The sequence below is a fragment of the Oreochromis aureus genome, linkage group 1 (assembly GCF_013358895.1).
Source record: "Oreochromis aureus strain Israel breed Guangdong linkage group 1, ZZ_aureus, whole genome shotgun sequence".
Classification (NCBI taxonomy): Eukaryota; Metazoa; Chordata; class Actinopteri; order Cichliformes; family Cichlidae; genus Oreochromis; species Oreochromis aureus.
Genome location: NC_052942.1, coordinates 18,600,197 through 18,615,867, shown reverse-complemented (window position 1 = coordinate 18,615,867; position 15,671 = coordinate 18,600,197). Strand labels below are relative to the sequence as shown.

At 39.5% G+C, this 15,671-nt stretch overlaps 1 protein-coding gene across 2 annotated transcripts in view; it reads left to right on the top strand.

Annotated features, from left to right (window-relative positions):
• The first annotated feature begins 3,021 nt into the window (after positions 1-3,021).
• The window catches only part of LOC116324275 (ephrin type-A receptor 6-like), a 74,468-nt gene continuing 61,818 nt past the window's right edge, over positions 3,022-15,671 (top strand). The window contains exons 1-2 of one of the 2 annotated variants that reach the window (XM_039609604.1): positions 3,029-3,155; positions 10,771-10,839. In XM_039609604.1, coding sequence (XP_039465538.1) covers positions 3,077-3,155; positions 10,771-10,839 — 148 coding nt within the window. In that variant the 5' untranslated portion in view covers positions 3,029-3,076. Of the gene's footprint in view, positions 3,156-10,770; positions 10,840-15,671 lie in introns of both variants that reach the window. The other variant, XM_039609608.1, reaches the window with a different exon arrangement.

The following is a 15,671-nucleotide window of genomic DNA, read 5'->3' as shown; positions in this document are numbered from 1 at the left end:
TCTGCCTTTGCACACATTCATTTGGTATTTATACCATTTATGTATAATATAATAAATCTAAGAATTCCCCATATGTGTATGAATGTTGTTTGCACTTTATTCATATGATCAATGTGAACCTTGACAGGGTTGTTGCTAGATATCATCAAATGTAAAGGTATGAGGTGATGAAATAATAGTTTAAATAGTTCTGTAGGTTCTTAAAGCCCCATCCTTATATAAAGAGATTCCCTCTCTGCCCATCTCTTTTTAGCTGAAAACAAGTCACCAGTGGACACTCTGTCATCTGTCAGTCAACAATATCTACTCATCAACGTCGCTTCAGAAGTAGTTATTTCACCTGTCGTTGCTACATGTCTCCAAATTTCATTGACATATCAGGGTCTCTGGTGGCTACATCAGCGCTAGTCTATTCCTGTGTGTACTCCCCTTTATGCTTGATGTCTCACTCCTCCGGTGCCTGCATACCGATGTCAGACAACATAGTTTATAGATTAAACCTCCACTCACTGTGACATCTAACTTCGCAGTCGCAAACATGCCTGTAACAGTGACAACTGCACTAGTTAGGAAATATTGAATATCTGCACCAAATTTCTGGGAAATGGATGATTTTAATGAGGACTCATTCTTTGAGAAAAAAGTGTTTGTAGGAAAAATGCACTCACTCCGTTTGCTTATAGAGCAAAAATAGAATCATGAAAATATGGAAAGCAGTTACATTCAATTCCCTCTGCGGGAAGTAAATGGCTTAAAATTGACCGTTAGGATCAATAGCCACTAGTCTTTCAAACAGCAGTTCAAATGGAGGATACAAGAGAAAAACATAACGTTGAAAACAAGTGCAAATACTTTACTTATTTTCTTTTTCTCTTTTTACTTTTTAAAAAAATATTGTAAAATATGGCCATTTTCAGGTATTTCAGGTACTGTCTGTGAGATTCAGGGGTGTTTCCAGGATTTTTATGTGTTTGTTTTCAAGAAGACTGACGCGACTCCCAGAGACCTGCAGCAACATTATCAGAAGGCTTAAACTCTGTTGACTGACAGTGTCCACATTATGTACATTAGACTTTATAATGAACCAAGAAAAGCAAAAAAATAATAATTACAGAAGCAAACTGTTTTACTGGCTGTTGTTTACACCACTGCTGCATCATTAGTGCTGAAACCAGGTGATGTTACACTAGGTAACCACGTGAGTCAGAGCCAAAGAACCAATGAGCACCAAGTCCTTCATTAAAAGGGACTGCAATCAGAAATACTTTATCAGAATATTTAAAATAACAGGTGGATATTGAAAATCAAGACTTTAACTTCTCTTCAATCTATATTTGTTATAAAAAACAAAGTTGCAGTTAAAGAAAGGGAGGTTAAAAAAGTTAATTTGACAGTTAACATTTTTTTCTACTTAAAATTGGCTAAATTATCTAGAACTTTAATTAAAAGTAAATGCAGTCTCTTAAACAAGAAACCACTGACAGCAGATGTTCTCCATTCTGGTTTCATTTAGTTGCCCTTTTTCCTGATTAACAACCTGATTAAAAAAAAACAAAGGCTTTATGTGTTAACACATAAAGCCTTGAAGTTGCTTTGGGTCATAACAGTTAGATTTACCCAAGTTAGTCTCAGTAATCATGGACAGGTTGTCGATCTATCGCAGGGCTAATATGAGAGACAGACAGACATTCACACTCACAGTCAGTTTAGAACTGCCAGTTAATCTAACAGCATGCATGTCTTTGGACTGTGATGGGAAGGTGGAGTACCCAGAAAAATGATACAGGGAGAATATGCAAACTCCACTGAAAGGTCCCAGATACAAGTACCTTTACTCTCCCTTAGCTGACCTGTAACTTTGGAGTCCATACGTGATTATATCATCCCTCTGTCTGCAGACTCTAACAGTTGTTTCCACTATTGTGTTACAGCTTGAGGCTCACAGGCCATTAATCAGGATGGGTCTTTGGAATCGAGATTAAAGTCTTCTCAACACATGTTTTATCCAACGCTTACAGTGTAACTGTAAATCATTAATTTGGTTCATTTCTAATAAGACACCCACTGCAAGATCTATGTGTGTGTCTGTTTGAGTGCACATTCAGCCCATCATACTCTGTATTAACTTAAACCATATCTGTCTGCTTTCCTTCCTCCCTGCCACCATAAATAGAAACTGCCCCAGACACATTACTATTCCAACAACATAATCCAATGCAGGTATAACCTACATCACAGCACAGAATTGATACACTAGTCTATTAATGGCTTCATATTTCCCTCTATATCCCCTAACGTCCCATGGAATCAATACCACAGCAGAAGCCGATGGAAATGACGCATTTTACATGATGCAAAGTGAGAAATGAGGTCACATATCACAAAGAACAAGTTATATTTGCTTGCAAGGACTTGGCAGCTGAATCTCTGGTTGTGGTACAAAAAATCAGATCCTCAGCCTGCGCCAGAGCATCCCTCCTATCCTGAGAGGAGGGAGAGAGAGCGCGAGATACACGCAGTGATACAGAAACAAAACAGGGGATGCACCGGCTGCAAGTGAAGCGTCCGGGATTGTTCCTTTTTTCTTCTCTCGCTTGGGGATGAAAACACTGACTAACAAGCGCTGCCCACACACTTTGCCACACACACAGTCGTCGGGGAACTTCGCTTTTGGACACTTTTGTCGTTTTGTGCGCTTGCAAACGTTAACCTGTGCGTGTTTTGAGGTTCAAAGATCAATACTCATCGAATTAAGTAGTGTTATCATTTAAGTTACTGCAGCTTAAGTTGTCGGGGTTTTGCGCACAATGACTGGCGGTGTACATCGCTCGTCTGCCCGTGCTCACACGGAGATGTCCGGTATGCGTGCCTAAAAAAACAGAAAGAAAGAAAAAAGGAAAAAGAAAGAAAAAATAAGAACGAACTCCCGTGGATGCGACTGTGACCGCCTGAGTCTGGATACTGGGGCGGATTTCACTATCCTCCTTTATGATACAAACCTTACCTTTTCAGCGGGGAGATCTGTTTAGGAGTCTGTCCAACGTTTCACTTCTGAGCGCACTTGTCTGACTCAACGATGAGCTCCGGTGGGAAATACTGCGTGTTTTTGTTCTTGCTTAAAAGTATCCTCTCGGACCCGGGAACCTCAAATCAAGGTGAGTAAAGGGCGTCACAATGACCACACACTTAGAACAAGGGTGGATGCACCAAATTAGTCTCCTCAAACAAAAACACAACACGCACGCTCACACGCAAAACGCAAAGCTTCCAAGTACAGCCTTTTTCAACATTTGAGAACATGTGCATGATGAATATTTAACGAAACAAGTTAATAATTTGTTCACCTATTAAAGGCTGACGGTTTTGCTTTTTATTTGTGATTTGTCGAATTTTCTCTCTTAAGTCAGCTTCAGCATTTGTCAAACAATAACAACAACATTAGTGTTTGACAGATCTTAAAGTGCACTCTGCATTTGCAACCTGAAAATGCATTTGAGATTTTCATTTTGTCGGCTGGACCCATAGATGTCAGTCTTGGTTTCAGTACGTTTGTGTTTTGTCCTAATTAATGATCCTGTATTGCTTACAGCAAACATCATCCAAAGACAACATTAAGTCAGGAAGTTTTTCAGATCATTTGACTTAAAATGATACTATTGTTAATGTGAAATTTTATAAACACTCAAAATACAGTCATTTCAGTGGAAAGGCACAGGTTTAAAAAGAATCAGCACTGCACATGCATTTCAGTTTCATAATACACAACACACCAAAAGTCACAGAGTTCAAATGGAAAAAACAAAGAAACAGATTCACACCATAGAGGCTGTCTGCTGCTTGGTCTACAGGCTGAAGCTCCTTGAGCCAAAATGACATCTTATTCACCTCTAAAATCCAAGTGCACAGAAACATCACCACAGCTATAGGAACCACTCAGTGCTACTGTAAATGGCAGCCCCTTATATTGCGAAGAGGATTCCTCTAAGGCAGGTGAATCTTATTATGCTGGGCCAGTGGTTGACAGTAGCTTCATCAGAATAGCTCTCCATATTTCAGGATTCATTTTCAAGTCATGCTGACATCAGTGTGCAGTTGCATATGTTTGAGAAAGACAGGAAATAATAGTGTTATTTCTCCTTCGTTGTGCTTGCAAGTCACATGGGTAAATGGTTGCCCTAATGCAATCTGTTCTTGACATCTTCCTCTTTGCACGTTTGCAAAGAGGTCAGTTTAATATTCCTTCCTGAATGTTTAATGTGTAGGATACACGTTTTCAAAGATGACAGGAGCTTCACTAGCCAAATGTCAAAGTCTCCTTCACTACATTTTTCTGTCTTTTGTGGGAGTGTGTGTGTGTCTGTGTGTGTGTGGGCACACACTCATTTTTCCCCACAGGATGTCTGTCTGCCTGTGGTGGTGACAGGCTTAAAGAAGAGGGGATGCACACAGGGGAAACTTGAAAAAATGACATCGTGAGGTGCTTAAATGTAGTGTGAACAAGCTCATCTATGTTAGACGGTGCAATGTGTCTGAGTGAGTTTTCTGAATGTGAATCGCATGTTTATGCCCTCATAGAAAAAAAGAAAATGAGAGTCAGGAGATAGTGTCTGTGGGGGTTTTATTTGAGCCAAAAAATATATTTATTTTCTATAAAATATATTGAATATTGTTAAAGGGGGTGGTAAATTACCGTTTAAACTTAATTGTTCATAAATAATTTCAATCTGCTTATTTTGAAAAGAGAACCTTTTAAACGAGGCTCTTATACGGCATTTCTGTAAAGTCAGCGTTCTCACAAGAATAAGCGGTAATATGGAAGCAGCATTTTTACATTATAATGTATAGGAGTGGGAATTCAGCACAGACATCCACACTGTGGTGCAAAACTACACAGCTGATGTGCTGGTCAAAACAAGGCTCTTTTGTAACATAATAGGTTAGGCTTGTTCTTAGCTAATGAGAGGCTCTCCAACTTGTGAGTAACCTTAAATAACTGTAGTTTGTAAGCAAGTGAGCCTGACATGTTTGTGTTTCCAGTAAAGTATCTAATTCATTCCTTGGAGTCTTTCTTTTGTCAGTTTCAGTTTAGAGTCTAGAGTCTTGCTTTTATTAGATTCCTGTGGACAGCAGTTCAGCCATGGAAGTGTTGAGAAGAAGTGGATCCCAGACTCGCATGTCGCCCGCTGACTTAAATTAAAATTGCTCATCTGGTACATGAAGTAGAATCAGTCTGCAGTCTTTCAGACTGCATGACACACTCACTTTACTACATGACATACTGCTAAACCTAAGCCCATATAGCCTGCTTATAGGCTCATTTCTACGACAAATGAATGCAGATGAACATGCAGAATCTCTAAAGGATAGGATTTTCACCAGAAGCTGTTTCTCTTTGTAGTCTGACTTCTACTGGCAAATTACATTTGTCAGGTAAACACTCCATGCAGAGAGTAAAAGATTTTATTGGGATTGTATTTGTCTGCTTTTATCTAACAAAAATCTAGATTTATTTATTTTTTAATATACATATCTACATTTGTAAAGAGCAACCTGTGGATGGAACAGGAACTCTTTGCCCAGGTATCCGCTGGGAAGACTGGAAGCTCCAAAAAAAGTGTCTGTTTCCCTGAGGTGGTTTGGTGAGGATTATACTAGGAGAGTTGCACATAACACAGACAAGTTGTCATTCCTGTTATACTTCATTGGGGTCCACATGAAGGGTATGGTGCACTGTTATGTAGTGTTATCACAGATAAGTCTTTATAGTCATGCTTGCTTTAATTAAAACATCAGTATAATTATTCTAATGACAACTAACAATAAAAAAAAGACCATCTGTGCCCTTTCCCACAAAGGGGTCCATAGAGCAGAGAAAAAATGGGTAAAGAGAATTGCAATGGTGTTGATGGTGGCTTATACAGATGCGGGTGTTCAGCTCTCTCCTGCTGTCACCCTCATATTTTAAGTTCTCTTAATCTATTGTTCATTAACAAAATAGCAGCTTTCATTACATATGACGTGTCAATTACCATCTTTCTACTATCTATCAGAGACTATGACATGGACCTTGTATTTGACGCAGTTTTTATCCTGCTGAAGATGTTGTGCACACCATTCTCCACAGGAATAACTGTCCCACTAATGAAGTGGCACGACCACGAAGAAAAGTGAGGGAAGTGGGCTAGGGTAACCGAGGGGTGGGAAATTAATTTTCCTCAAGGGGCCACATGAAAAACTGGGACTGTTTTGTAGGGCTGCACAAATAAGCTGAACTCAATTCTGCCCAATATTAATATTAATTTTATCTCTTTATAAACTGTTACTGATGAGAATAAATATTACAATTAGCCAATTAAAATATGAACTAGGCAGAGGCAAAAGACCCGCATTTTATCACTATTTAATCAACATGCACAACAAAAACAATTGTGCATGTTCTTGCTGAATTTCAAATATTTTTACCTTTATACAAAGTGTTACTCCTTTAATTAATTATGTCATCTTTCTCAGTCGTGTTTTCTTTGGTGAGACAAATTCAGTCTGTTTTGGGTATGAACAAGTGATTAAAGTCAGGTTCAATATCTGAGGTTAATATGGAAGCGCAATAACATCAAAAACTTAACCTTTCTTTTTACAAACCTGAGAATTTCAACTCTTTTTAGAAATTTGCCAAGGCTGAGCAAACTGATAGCTGTGTGGTAGCCTATGTCACCATGTGCATTCTCATACTCCTCCAAATGTGAAATAAATTATATATAATTCAGTGCGTTTGCATTGGGGAAGTTAACTAATTTAGTTAAACAACATGGTTAATTTTTAGCCCTGATGTATATTAAAATGCAAAATTATGAATTTTAGCTCTGGGATCATTTCATACACTTTTATTTTGCACTTGCTTTAACAGTGCAGCATTGTTCCCAGTCAGACCCGGGACAAACTGGCAGGTGTTAAAACTGATGGCTGTCTATTTCATAACCAGCCTATCCAAGCATGATGTTGCATCCATTGAGAAATCAATCCCTGCCATATACTCTTTAAAGAGGACATGAAATGCTACATGTTCAGAGGCTAATTTACACCAAGGAGCCCTCAAAAACTTACATAGATTTAAACTGTCTGTGAAGCTGAATTTAAGAAATAAATGTTGAACGTGAAAGTTTTTAGAACACATTTAGTACCATCTTGTGTCAGTACAGAAGTTGACATCACTGGGTTGGTTGTTTGGCTGCAATCAATAGACTTACATTAGTTTATGTTACCTAAATAATAACAGAAAATAATAACAGAACTAATAATTCAGGGAAAAACAAATGGACTAAACTAGATAGCATTGTAAGAGGATCACTTTTGTATTGGACGTAACAATGAGCTTTATGTTAAGAAACTGAGGATATACTGTCCACTTTCACTGTCTCTCTTTTAGCAGTAAGTGGCACTTTGTTGTTTGGCTAGCTGCACTGAAATACTTGTTTCCATCACCTGTTAGCTCTAATGTTTGGCTTTGTAAAGCACTTTATGAATGAGGACTGTGTGGAGGAGGGTCTGTTTGAGTCAGGTGACTCAAGTGGTTCACCGGACCGACAAGCTCAAGTCAGAAACTCTGATTTCTCCTCCTCTGGTCGGGCAATCAGCTGATGGGATCAGCACTATTTTATGAAATAAAATATTCTCTTTTTTCCCCAAACACATCCAAATGGTTTATAACATAACAGGTTACTACATGCACATCACACCACAGACATACTGTGTTTCTCACCAAAGCATTATCATGAATGGAATCAGCATATTAGCAGGAAAAATAGGTCGATGTGTGTGATGGACAAAAACATCCCCCCCAAAAAACAGAGGCTCTGAGGAAGAGATACCACACGTTTTGGAGAAAATTTTTTTCCTCACATCATGTCACTGATTGGACGTAATATTAGAAGTGAGGAAAAGCAAAGTCCAAATTTAAGAAAAGGAGATTCCAATTTGGAGATTTTCTTTTTTGCCTGCAGACATACTGATGGATGTTTGGATTGGATCAGCTGTGATTGTGTTGCACTCCAGCTTATCAATCTAGTGACTCAAAAAGTCACTCCTCCACACCGTTCTCAATTATAAAGTGCTTTACAAACCCGAACATTACGGCTAACAGCTGGATTGTCCATTCGAGTGCAGCTAGCCTTAACAACAAAGAACTACTTACTGCTAAGGAGACAGAGGGTCTACTTTAACTGTGCCAGCTCCTTCATATTCTCAAACTCTTTCACTATCCCAAGTACAAAGATATGTGGGTTGTGTGTCGTAGATATTCAAGGTAAACTAAAGGCCATTACACACTCTTGCATAAAAGTGACAAGCAATTTAACATTTTTCAGATGCGAACTTGTTAGATGACGTATATACACACTGAACGTGTTGCATTTTTGTGGAAAATTCATCCTCAAACAAAACTTTATGAAAAAATTAAAGTCAACATCAGGCCATGATGAGCTGGTCCTGATGTTTCTAAACAAGAAAAGGGTGAAACAGAGATTTTGGGTTCATGCAGTTCTCAAGAGAAGGCAGCAGCAGGAAGAATTTCATGGTTTGATCCAGGAGTTTAAGCTGTACCCCGACTGCTTTCGTACATATTTCAGTATGTCTGTGGAGCAGATTTAGCTCTTGTTAACAGAGCTGGGACCACATTTGAGGAGTCAGAGAAATAATTTTGGAGAGCCAATTGACCTGGAGCAGTGTCTAGCTGTGTGTCTGAGGTAAAATAGTATTATTTTACTATTTCTATATGATTGTGTATTCAGTACTGGTGTGTCTTTGAGATACACTTTGAGCTACACTTGTCAAATGCAGTGGTTTGATTGGTAAGATCTGTTTATTCACATGCAAAAATATTTAGCTTGGTTCAAAGAAATGAAAGGTGCATATTCATCCAGCGAAACTACACAGTCAGGGGGAACGGCTGAATTAAGAATAGTTGAGCCTGAAAAATATTTTTAATGAAGTATTAATGAAATATTCACACGGATATTACTTCTCCTGTGAGTAAAGGCCTTCAAACTCCAAAATTCCTGCAATGTCCTCTGTCCTTATTATTATTAGTAGTAGTATTATTATTGGTTCACCAGGAAAGAGCCATATTCTCGAATGCATCCTTTTTCAGCATAGTAATGCATCAGAATCTAACAAACACACTTTGAGAAACTCCCCAAGAGATGTTTTTTGGGGATTTTGCAGGAAATGACAAATCTGGACTTGACTGCTCCATCCCTAGATGTGTAAAGCTTAGTAAAAAGTTCTTGTTGCTTCTGCAGATTTGCTAAAAAAGATTGAGATTCCCACTTTTCTCTGCGTGTTTAGTCTCATCGTTAAACACAGCAATCTGCTGTTCACAAACTAACTAAGCACACAGCTTTACCTCTGTCTTTACGTGTAAGTCCATGTCTTGTTAAAATTCAACATTCTGTATCAAACTTTCTTCTTCTTGTTCTTCTTTTTTTTCCTTTTTTAATGTGAGCTGACATCTTTCAGGGACTAGCAATCTCACAACTTCTATAAACATCTGTTACAATGCATTTATACTGAAGCTGCATTTGCTTGCATAAACATATGTAAATTTCAAAAAATATCGCCTTCAGAACCAAAGCAATGAAGTGAGCAATTCTGTGAGGAGGAGTTTATCAAAGAGTGTTTGGTGGTTCAAATGGGACAAACTATATGATTTATACTTATTTACATGTGAATCCTAATTTTCCATTGACCTCACATGGATGGTCAGGGACAACCAAAGGGCCAGATGTGCCGTGGGGGACATATAATGCCCATGACTGGGTGAACCTGTTTAAACTGGCGCTTCTGAGCCTGCTCCTTGTAGTTCCTGTTCTATTGTAAACAAGAATGAGATGCAACTGAGAATAATGCTGCACAGTGTGACAGTCATTACAGAAGTGGCGCAGCCATAGAGCTAGATGCTAGTTTTGTTTACAGAGCAGACCAGATGAGGGACTTGAGGAACAGTGAAAAACACAGCTGCCTGGACTGGGAGTTCTTATGTTCAGGTGCAGAACATTTTTTCTGCACCTGAACTCACCTGAATTCATGACGGTGACAGCCATGGCAGTATTCCTCTGCATGCTAATGCTAAGCTAACACCGAAAAAGCTATATGATGGTACTAATGATGCTGGTCATCCACTGAAATGTCAACTTTCCAACAAAAGGGGACAAGACCCAAAGTCTATTCTACTCAAATAACATTAAAAGCGATGTCTTATTTACACCTAGACCACATTAACCTAAGTCTGACTCCAGCTTAAAGATAATGAATCAACCCCCCCTTCCAAAAAAAACAGCTATCAGGACGCTACAAGTGCAGCCTGGGGAAGCCACCTCAGTGTTGCAACACGATTTTGATAACACAGAGTGGGATTTGTTTGCAGAAGAATCAGGCCTAGAGGTGCATGCTGGTTAAGTCCCTAGTTACATAAACTTTTGCACAGAAAATGTGTTAACATAAAAACACCTCTTAGGTGTTTCCTATCCTGAGGCCATGGATAAACAGCAGTGTGAGGATACCACTCAGGGAGCGGGATGCAGATGTCAGATAAAGTGACAAACAAGCCTGAATCATGGGGAAAACTTCAAAGCGACATGAGCACATTGTGAACTACTTTAACAACAAACCGTCCCACAGCATATGGAAAGGTTTTAAGTATGAACTGATGGACAAAAAGACCACCCAGTGATGACTGCAAGCTGTCTGACACTTTTCAGTTCTTTCCCCATTTGACAGACCAGACCAGCAAGTCTCCTCAACTGAATACCCCACCCTATGAGGACCCAACATTGGTCTTAATGCCAGGTGAGGAACATCTCTTGAGATGCGTGCGCTGTCACAAATCAGAAGCATCTTCTACCACTAAGCTAGATACCCATAACTTTGCCTACCTCTCATCTCATCCTCAACTAAAAGATGAAACCCGTTATGTGGACTTCAGAGAGCTGCATCAAACACCATCATTCTTCAGAAACTGGTCAGCAAACTGCAAAAACCTGCATCATAAACTTTGTCTCTGACCAACCTCTTTCACTCTATTCTAAGTAAAGGGTACTTCACAGGGTTACATGGTGAGCCCAATGCTCTCCAAACTTTTGACCCATGACTGTAACCCCATTCGTGCCATTATAATGTTAGTTGGAAACACAGTAATAGTGCTTATAGGGGAGACAGCCTACTGCCCTGAGCTGAACAATCTCACCGTCACAACCATTCTACCAGCTGTGCCACTGTGTAGTGTAGCATTTGTCCAGCTGATGATCATAAGGAATTAGACAGACAGATCGTTAGGTGGTGATTCAACATGTTAAAAAAATGAAATAATTGAATCAGTTTCCAAGGCCAGCATTAAAATAACAAATAGAATAAAATGGAATAAATAGAATAACACAACAACAATAACTGCACGGTGAAGGTGAACCAGACCCCCCAGACATAAACACAGTTTGTGGCACTAAAAACATTCAACCCACTTCCTGTATGAGCCTCTGCTGTGTGGTGGATGAAGGGCAACACAAACCACCTAAAAGACTGAGGAGCCCCATGCCTCCATCACACATCTCCTTGTGAAAGCACTGATTCTACTGTATGCGATTACACACATGTACACACTGCACATCACACAGTACAATTAGTAAAAACTTTCTAATATCGTCACTGCTGCTTCTTTTTAAGATTATATATACTTTTACATTCTATTTATTTTACTGTGAGGCATGATTTTCAGTTTAGTTCAATTCAGTTACATTTTATTTTTTTTACTGCCAAGTCACAGCAGCAGCTGCCTCGGGGCACTTTATAAAAATGTACAAAAACATTGAATTGTATAGAATTTTGTTGTCCCTAAACATAGCAGATTAAAAGCTTTCAAACAAGTGTTAAACCTAACATAACAAGAAAAGGCCAAAAGGCCAAGCTGCAACGGAGCCAGGATTTCAGCTTGTGAAGAGATCCATGGTGTGACAGGCAAACATTGTGTTTACCTGTGTTGGTTAAACTATGATTAGACAATGAGTCCAGGAGTTTGAGTTCAGTTTTTTGCCCTTTTTTCCTCGGATCAATCAAAATAAAAATGCAAAATTTCTCAAAAAACAAAGCAAATGTGCTTCCTTGATAAATGGCTCGTACACAAATCATTTATTGAACTAGCATCTGGTACAATTACTGCCAATGAAATATTCACCAAATTAAAAACTCTTTTTTTATTTATCCACTCATCTGCTTTGTATTTTATGAAGGAGGTATCTGACACATTGTCTGTTCTATGGGATCATTTCATCTGATCAGCAGTAACATTTAGGCAGACACTGGAATGACTTTTTCAGTATTAGGAACCTGCATCATCTGTGCTCAGAGTCAGATGAATTAGATGCTGCTGTCCACTTTTATTATCGTCTCATAGAAAATAATGATTCATTTTTTCCCAGTGGCTTTCTCTAACCACATCCAGGAAACTTTAAAAAAAGCCAGGGGTCCTTATAGAACTGGCTGTCACCCTGGTGGAGCTCAGCCTTGTGTGAGTATCCTTAGCCTCCTTATACCTTATATCCATATCCTTAAATATTTAGGGATCCTGACTACTCAGTGTCTAGATAGTGTTAATGAACCATCTGCGAGGACACACACACACACACACACATACATATGCACAGACATATTCTGCAAACTACTACTTAAAACACAGTTTGTCCCTGCATTAGGCTTTCAAAAACAAAAAACTCCAAACCCTTCTGGTCTGCGCACTTACTAGACAACAAGAATCAGAGGTCAAAGAAGGCTAAGCAACAGAGGTTCTTTAGTTCTTTACAACATAAAAGTTTAGGATGATATTCTTGTAAATGGAAATCTTCAAAGGAAGGTCCAGACAGTTAAGTGAGAAAATGGTAAATGTGTATTTCCTTACTTATCAAGCAATTGCAAAGCCTCTTTCAAAAATTCATGAGCTTGAAGTGTTCTTCTCCCCTGCCTTTGTCATCATTAGGCGTGTCTTGTTGCGTTACTGTCACCTGTAGATTAGTGAAAGACTGGGAAACCACTGAAAGGAATGTGGATCACATCACCTTTTTAAAACAAGGACCGACTCTCGGAAAAACAGCCCCATGGCACTTCTGAACTCCGCAGGAAACCTCTGAGATGAAACAGCTTGCAACATAGCACCAGCAGCCTAACTCTTGTAATGTGCAGACACCCAACATGTCTGGGGTAAAGGAAGGACACAGGAGATCATTACACAGGATACTGTTTTACAGTTAGAAGCAGAAGTCCCCGATCACACTTTTGATCCTGTTCAGACCATCTGCTATGGCATAAAAAAGCGTTACAGCATACAGAAATATTAGAGCATGTTTCTGATTTCAGAAGGAGAATATTGTTGAATTTCCTGTCTGATGATATACAGCCCTTTACCTTGGTATGAATAGCTGGTCACAGGAATGGCAGTTCCAGTTGCAAAGGTTTCATTGGCCGATGAGAGGAAATGTAACCAATCAACGCAATGCTTAAAATTACAGAACATACTCAAAACAGCCTGCCTTGAAATAGGGACAGCTCTTGTAAGCCATCAAACCCTTTCATTATGTTGCAGTGAGATTTGTCCAAAAGCTTTGCAGATCCACACCGTACATCTCCCAAAGTGTGCCTCTACAATAATCCGATAGTGCAGAACCCTTTTTTAACAACAAAAAAAAACAGCTTCAGGTTATTATGCTTCTAAAGCAATGCACAGACAAAACTAATGTGATTTGGACTCCTGATAAGTGATTACCAGTGTAATTGGGTGTGTGTGTGTGTGTGTGTGTGTGTGTGCTTGCGCGAAAAACAAAAACGGTGTATCAAATTGCCTCCACTGTGGTCTTGGACCATTATTTCCTGGCTCAAAAGATAGTTGTGGAAGTTAATAGTTTCATTCCCACATTACTATGCATGTATGTTTGTGTGTGTGCTTGGCTTTATGTATATGTGTAACAGAAGGAGAGACAGACAGAGAAGGGACTGCAGTCAGCTGAGACTGAAGAAGTCACTTGGATGAGTGACGAAACGTTTCTCCCACTGAAAACGCTACGTCCAGCTGAACAGAATCAACTTTTTGGGACAGAGAAGAGAGTTACTGGAAAATTTTGTGCTGCCAAACGTGCCGTGGAACATTGCTCACGATCATCAAAGACTGTTCTAATTTGGTCCAAATCAATATCTTTCTGTCTCCCTCGGTCTGTCTCACAGGCTCCCTCCCTACATCTCTCTATGTCCTCCTTTTGAACAGAGGCAAGGCCACCTTATTATAATTCAGACCTTAATTACCAGCTGGGAATCAAGGCTAAATGAAGTCTCTGTAAATACTAAAGTGGTTCATTAAGTCTCCCTCAAAGTGTATCTACCCTGGTTATCTAACTTGTTCTCAAAACAGTCACAACCCCATTAAATTAGTCCAGATTTGGCAAAGTCTGCCGTGCACTAGAGTGACAGGTCGTCTGAAGATGTGACTCTTTGGTCTATAATGTCGACCACTGAAGTGGGACATACTTTATTGATAGAGATTGTAATTAACTGGCTGTGTGGAGACAAAGGAAATTGCACATTCATCATATCAAATTGGCTCAGGGGGCTTAGCAAGGGCCAGATAATGGCTCTCTTCATGCCTGAGCCGTGACCAGAGTGCAGACAGCGAGGGATTGCTACATTTGTATACACAATGCAGCCGTGGATTCACACAAATAAACAGTTGTTAACATGCTCATGCAAAAACACCACCACTAACACTAATGCTGAAATCAGACTGCTCCGTGCTTTTGTCTTTTCAAATGGTGGCTGAGTCAGATTAGCTATTAGAGCATAAACTCTTGGCGTGACTCCATAATGGATGTGCAAAGGAGCAAAGGGACTGACCTGACGTCATACCACTGCTAACATTTTTGCATGTGATCACAGCTAAATGAACAAACACACTGTGTCGGAGGTGGGCTTTATCTCTTTCTTTTTCACTCACAATAGAGAGTGAGTGTGCCTGTGGGTACGCGCTGTGACTATGCACTCACGGAGGTGATGTCACAGCCATAGATGGGATTTAATTGATTAATGCTCTTGACTGGAGGGGGGGGGGACTGTTGTAAAGACTTGCAGAAATGGGATAAAATGTTGTTCCTGTTTTACCGCGCTATTTTTATAGCAAGAGCTCTCCGTGCTGCTATGGGTCACCGTCACTGAATACATTACACCTGTGAACATTGCCAAATATTGCCAAAGAAGAAGTTAATGTGCACCGCATTGGAAGTATGGAAGCACACTGTGAAGTGAATGTGAGTGCCTCTCAGCGTGAAATCATGGGGATCTCGCCACTTGCCTTATCAAGCACCAAATCTCTTCAGATTTTTAACATGTTCACAACTTCTGCACAAATTCTGCATTTTTTAAACAAGGAGGTGCATGAAGAGGTTACTAATCCATTCACTACAATTACCACATACATCATCCCAGCTTCAACACACCAGCATTACTCTTATACTGTCAGGGGTGTTGTTCTATCAAGCTCAAGTCATAAACCGGGAGGCAAAGACACGAATGCCATGTTAAGAAAAAAAGTATTTTAAATTAATTAAACCGAGAAAGGACCTGTGTAATCAGCAATCAGTAGTCCAAATGAG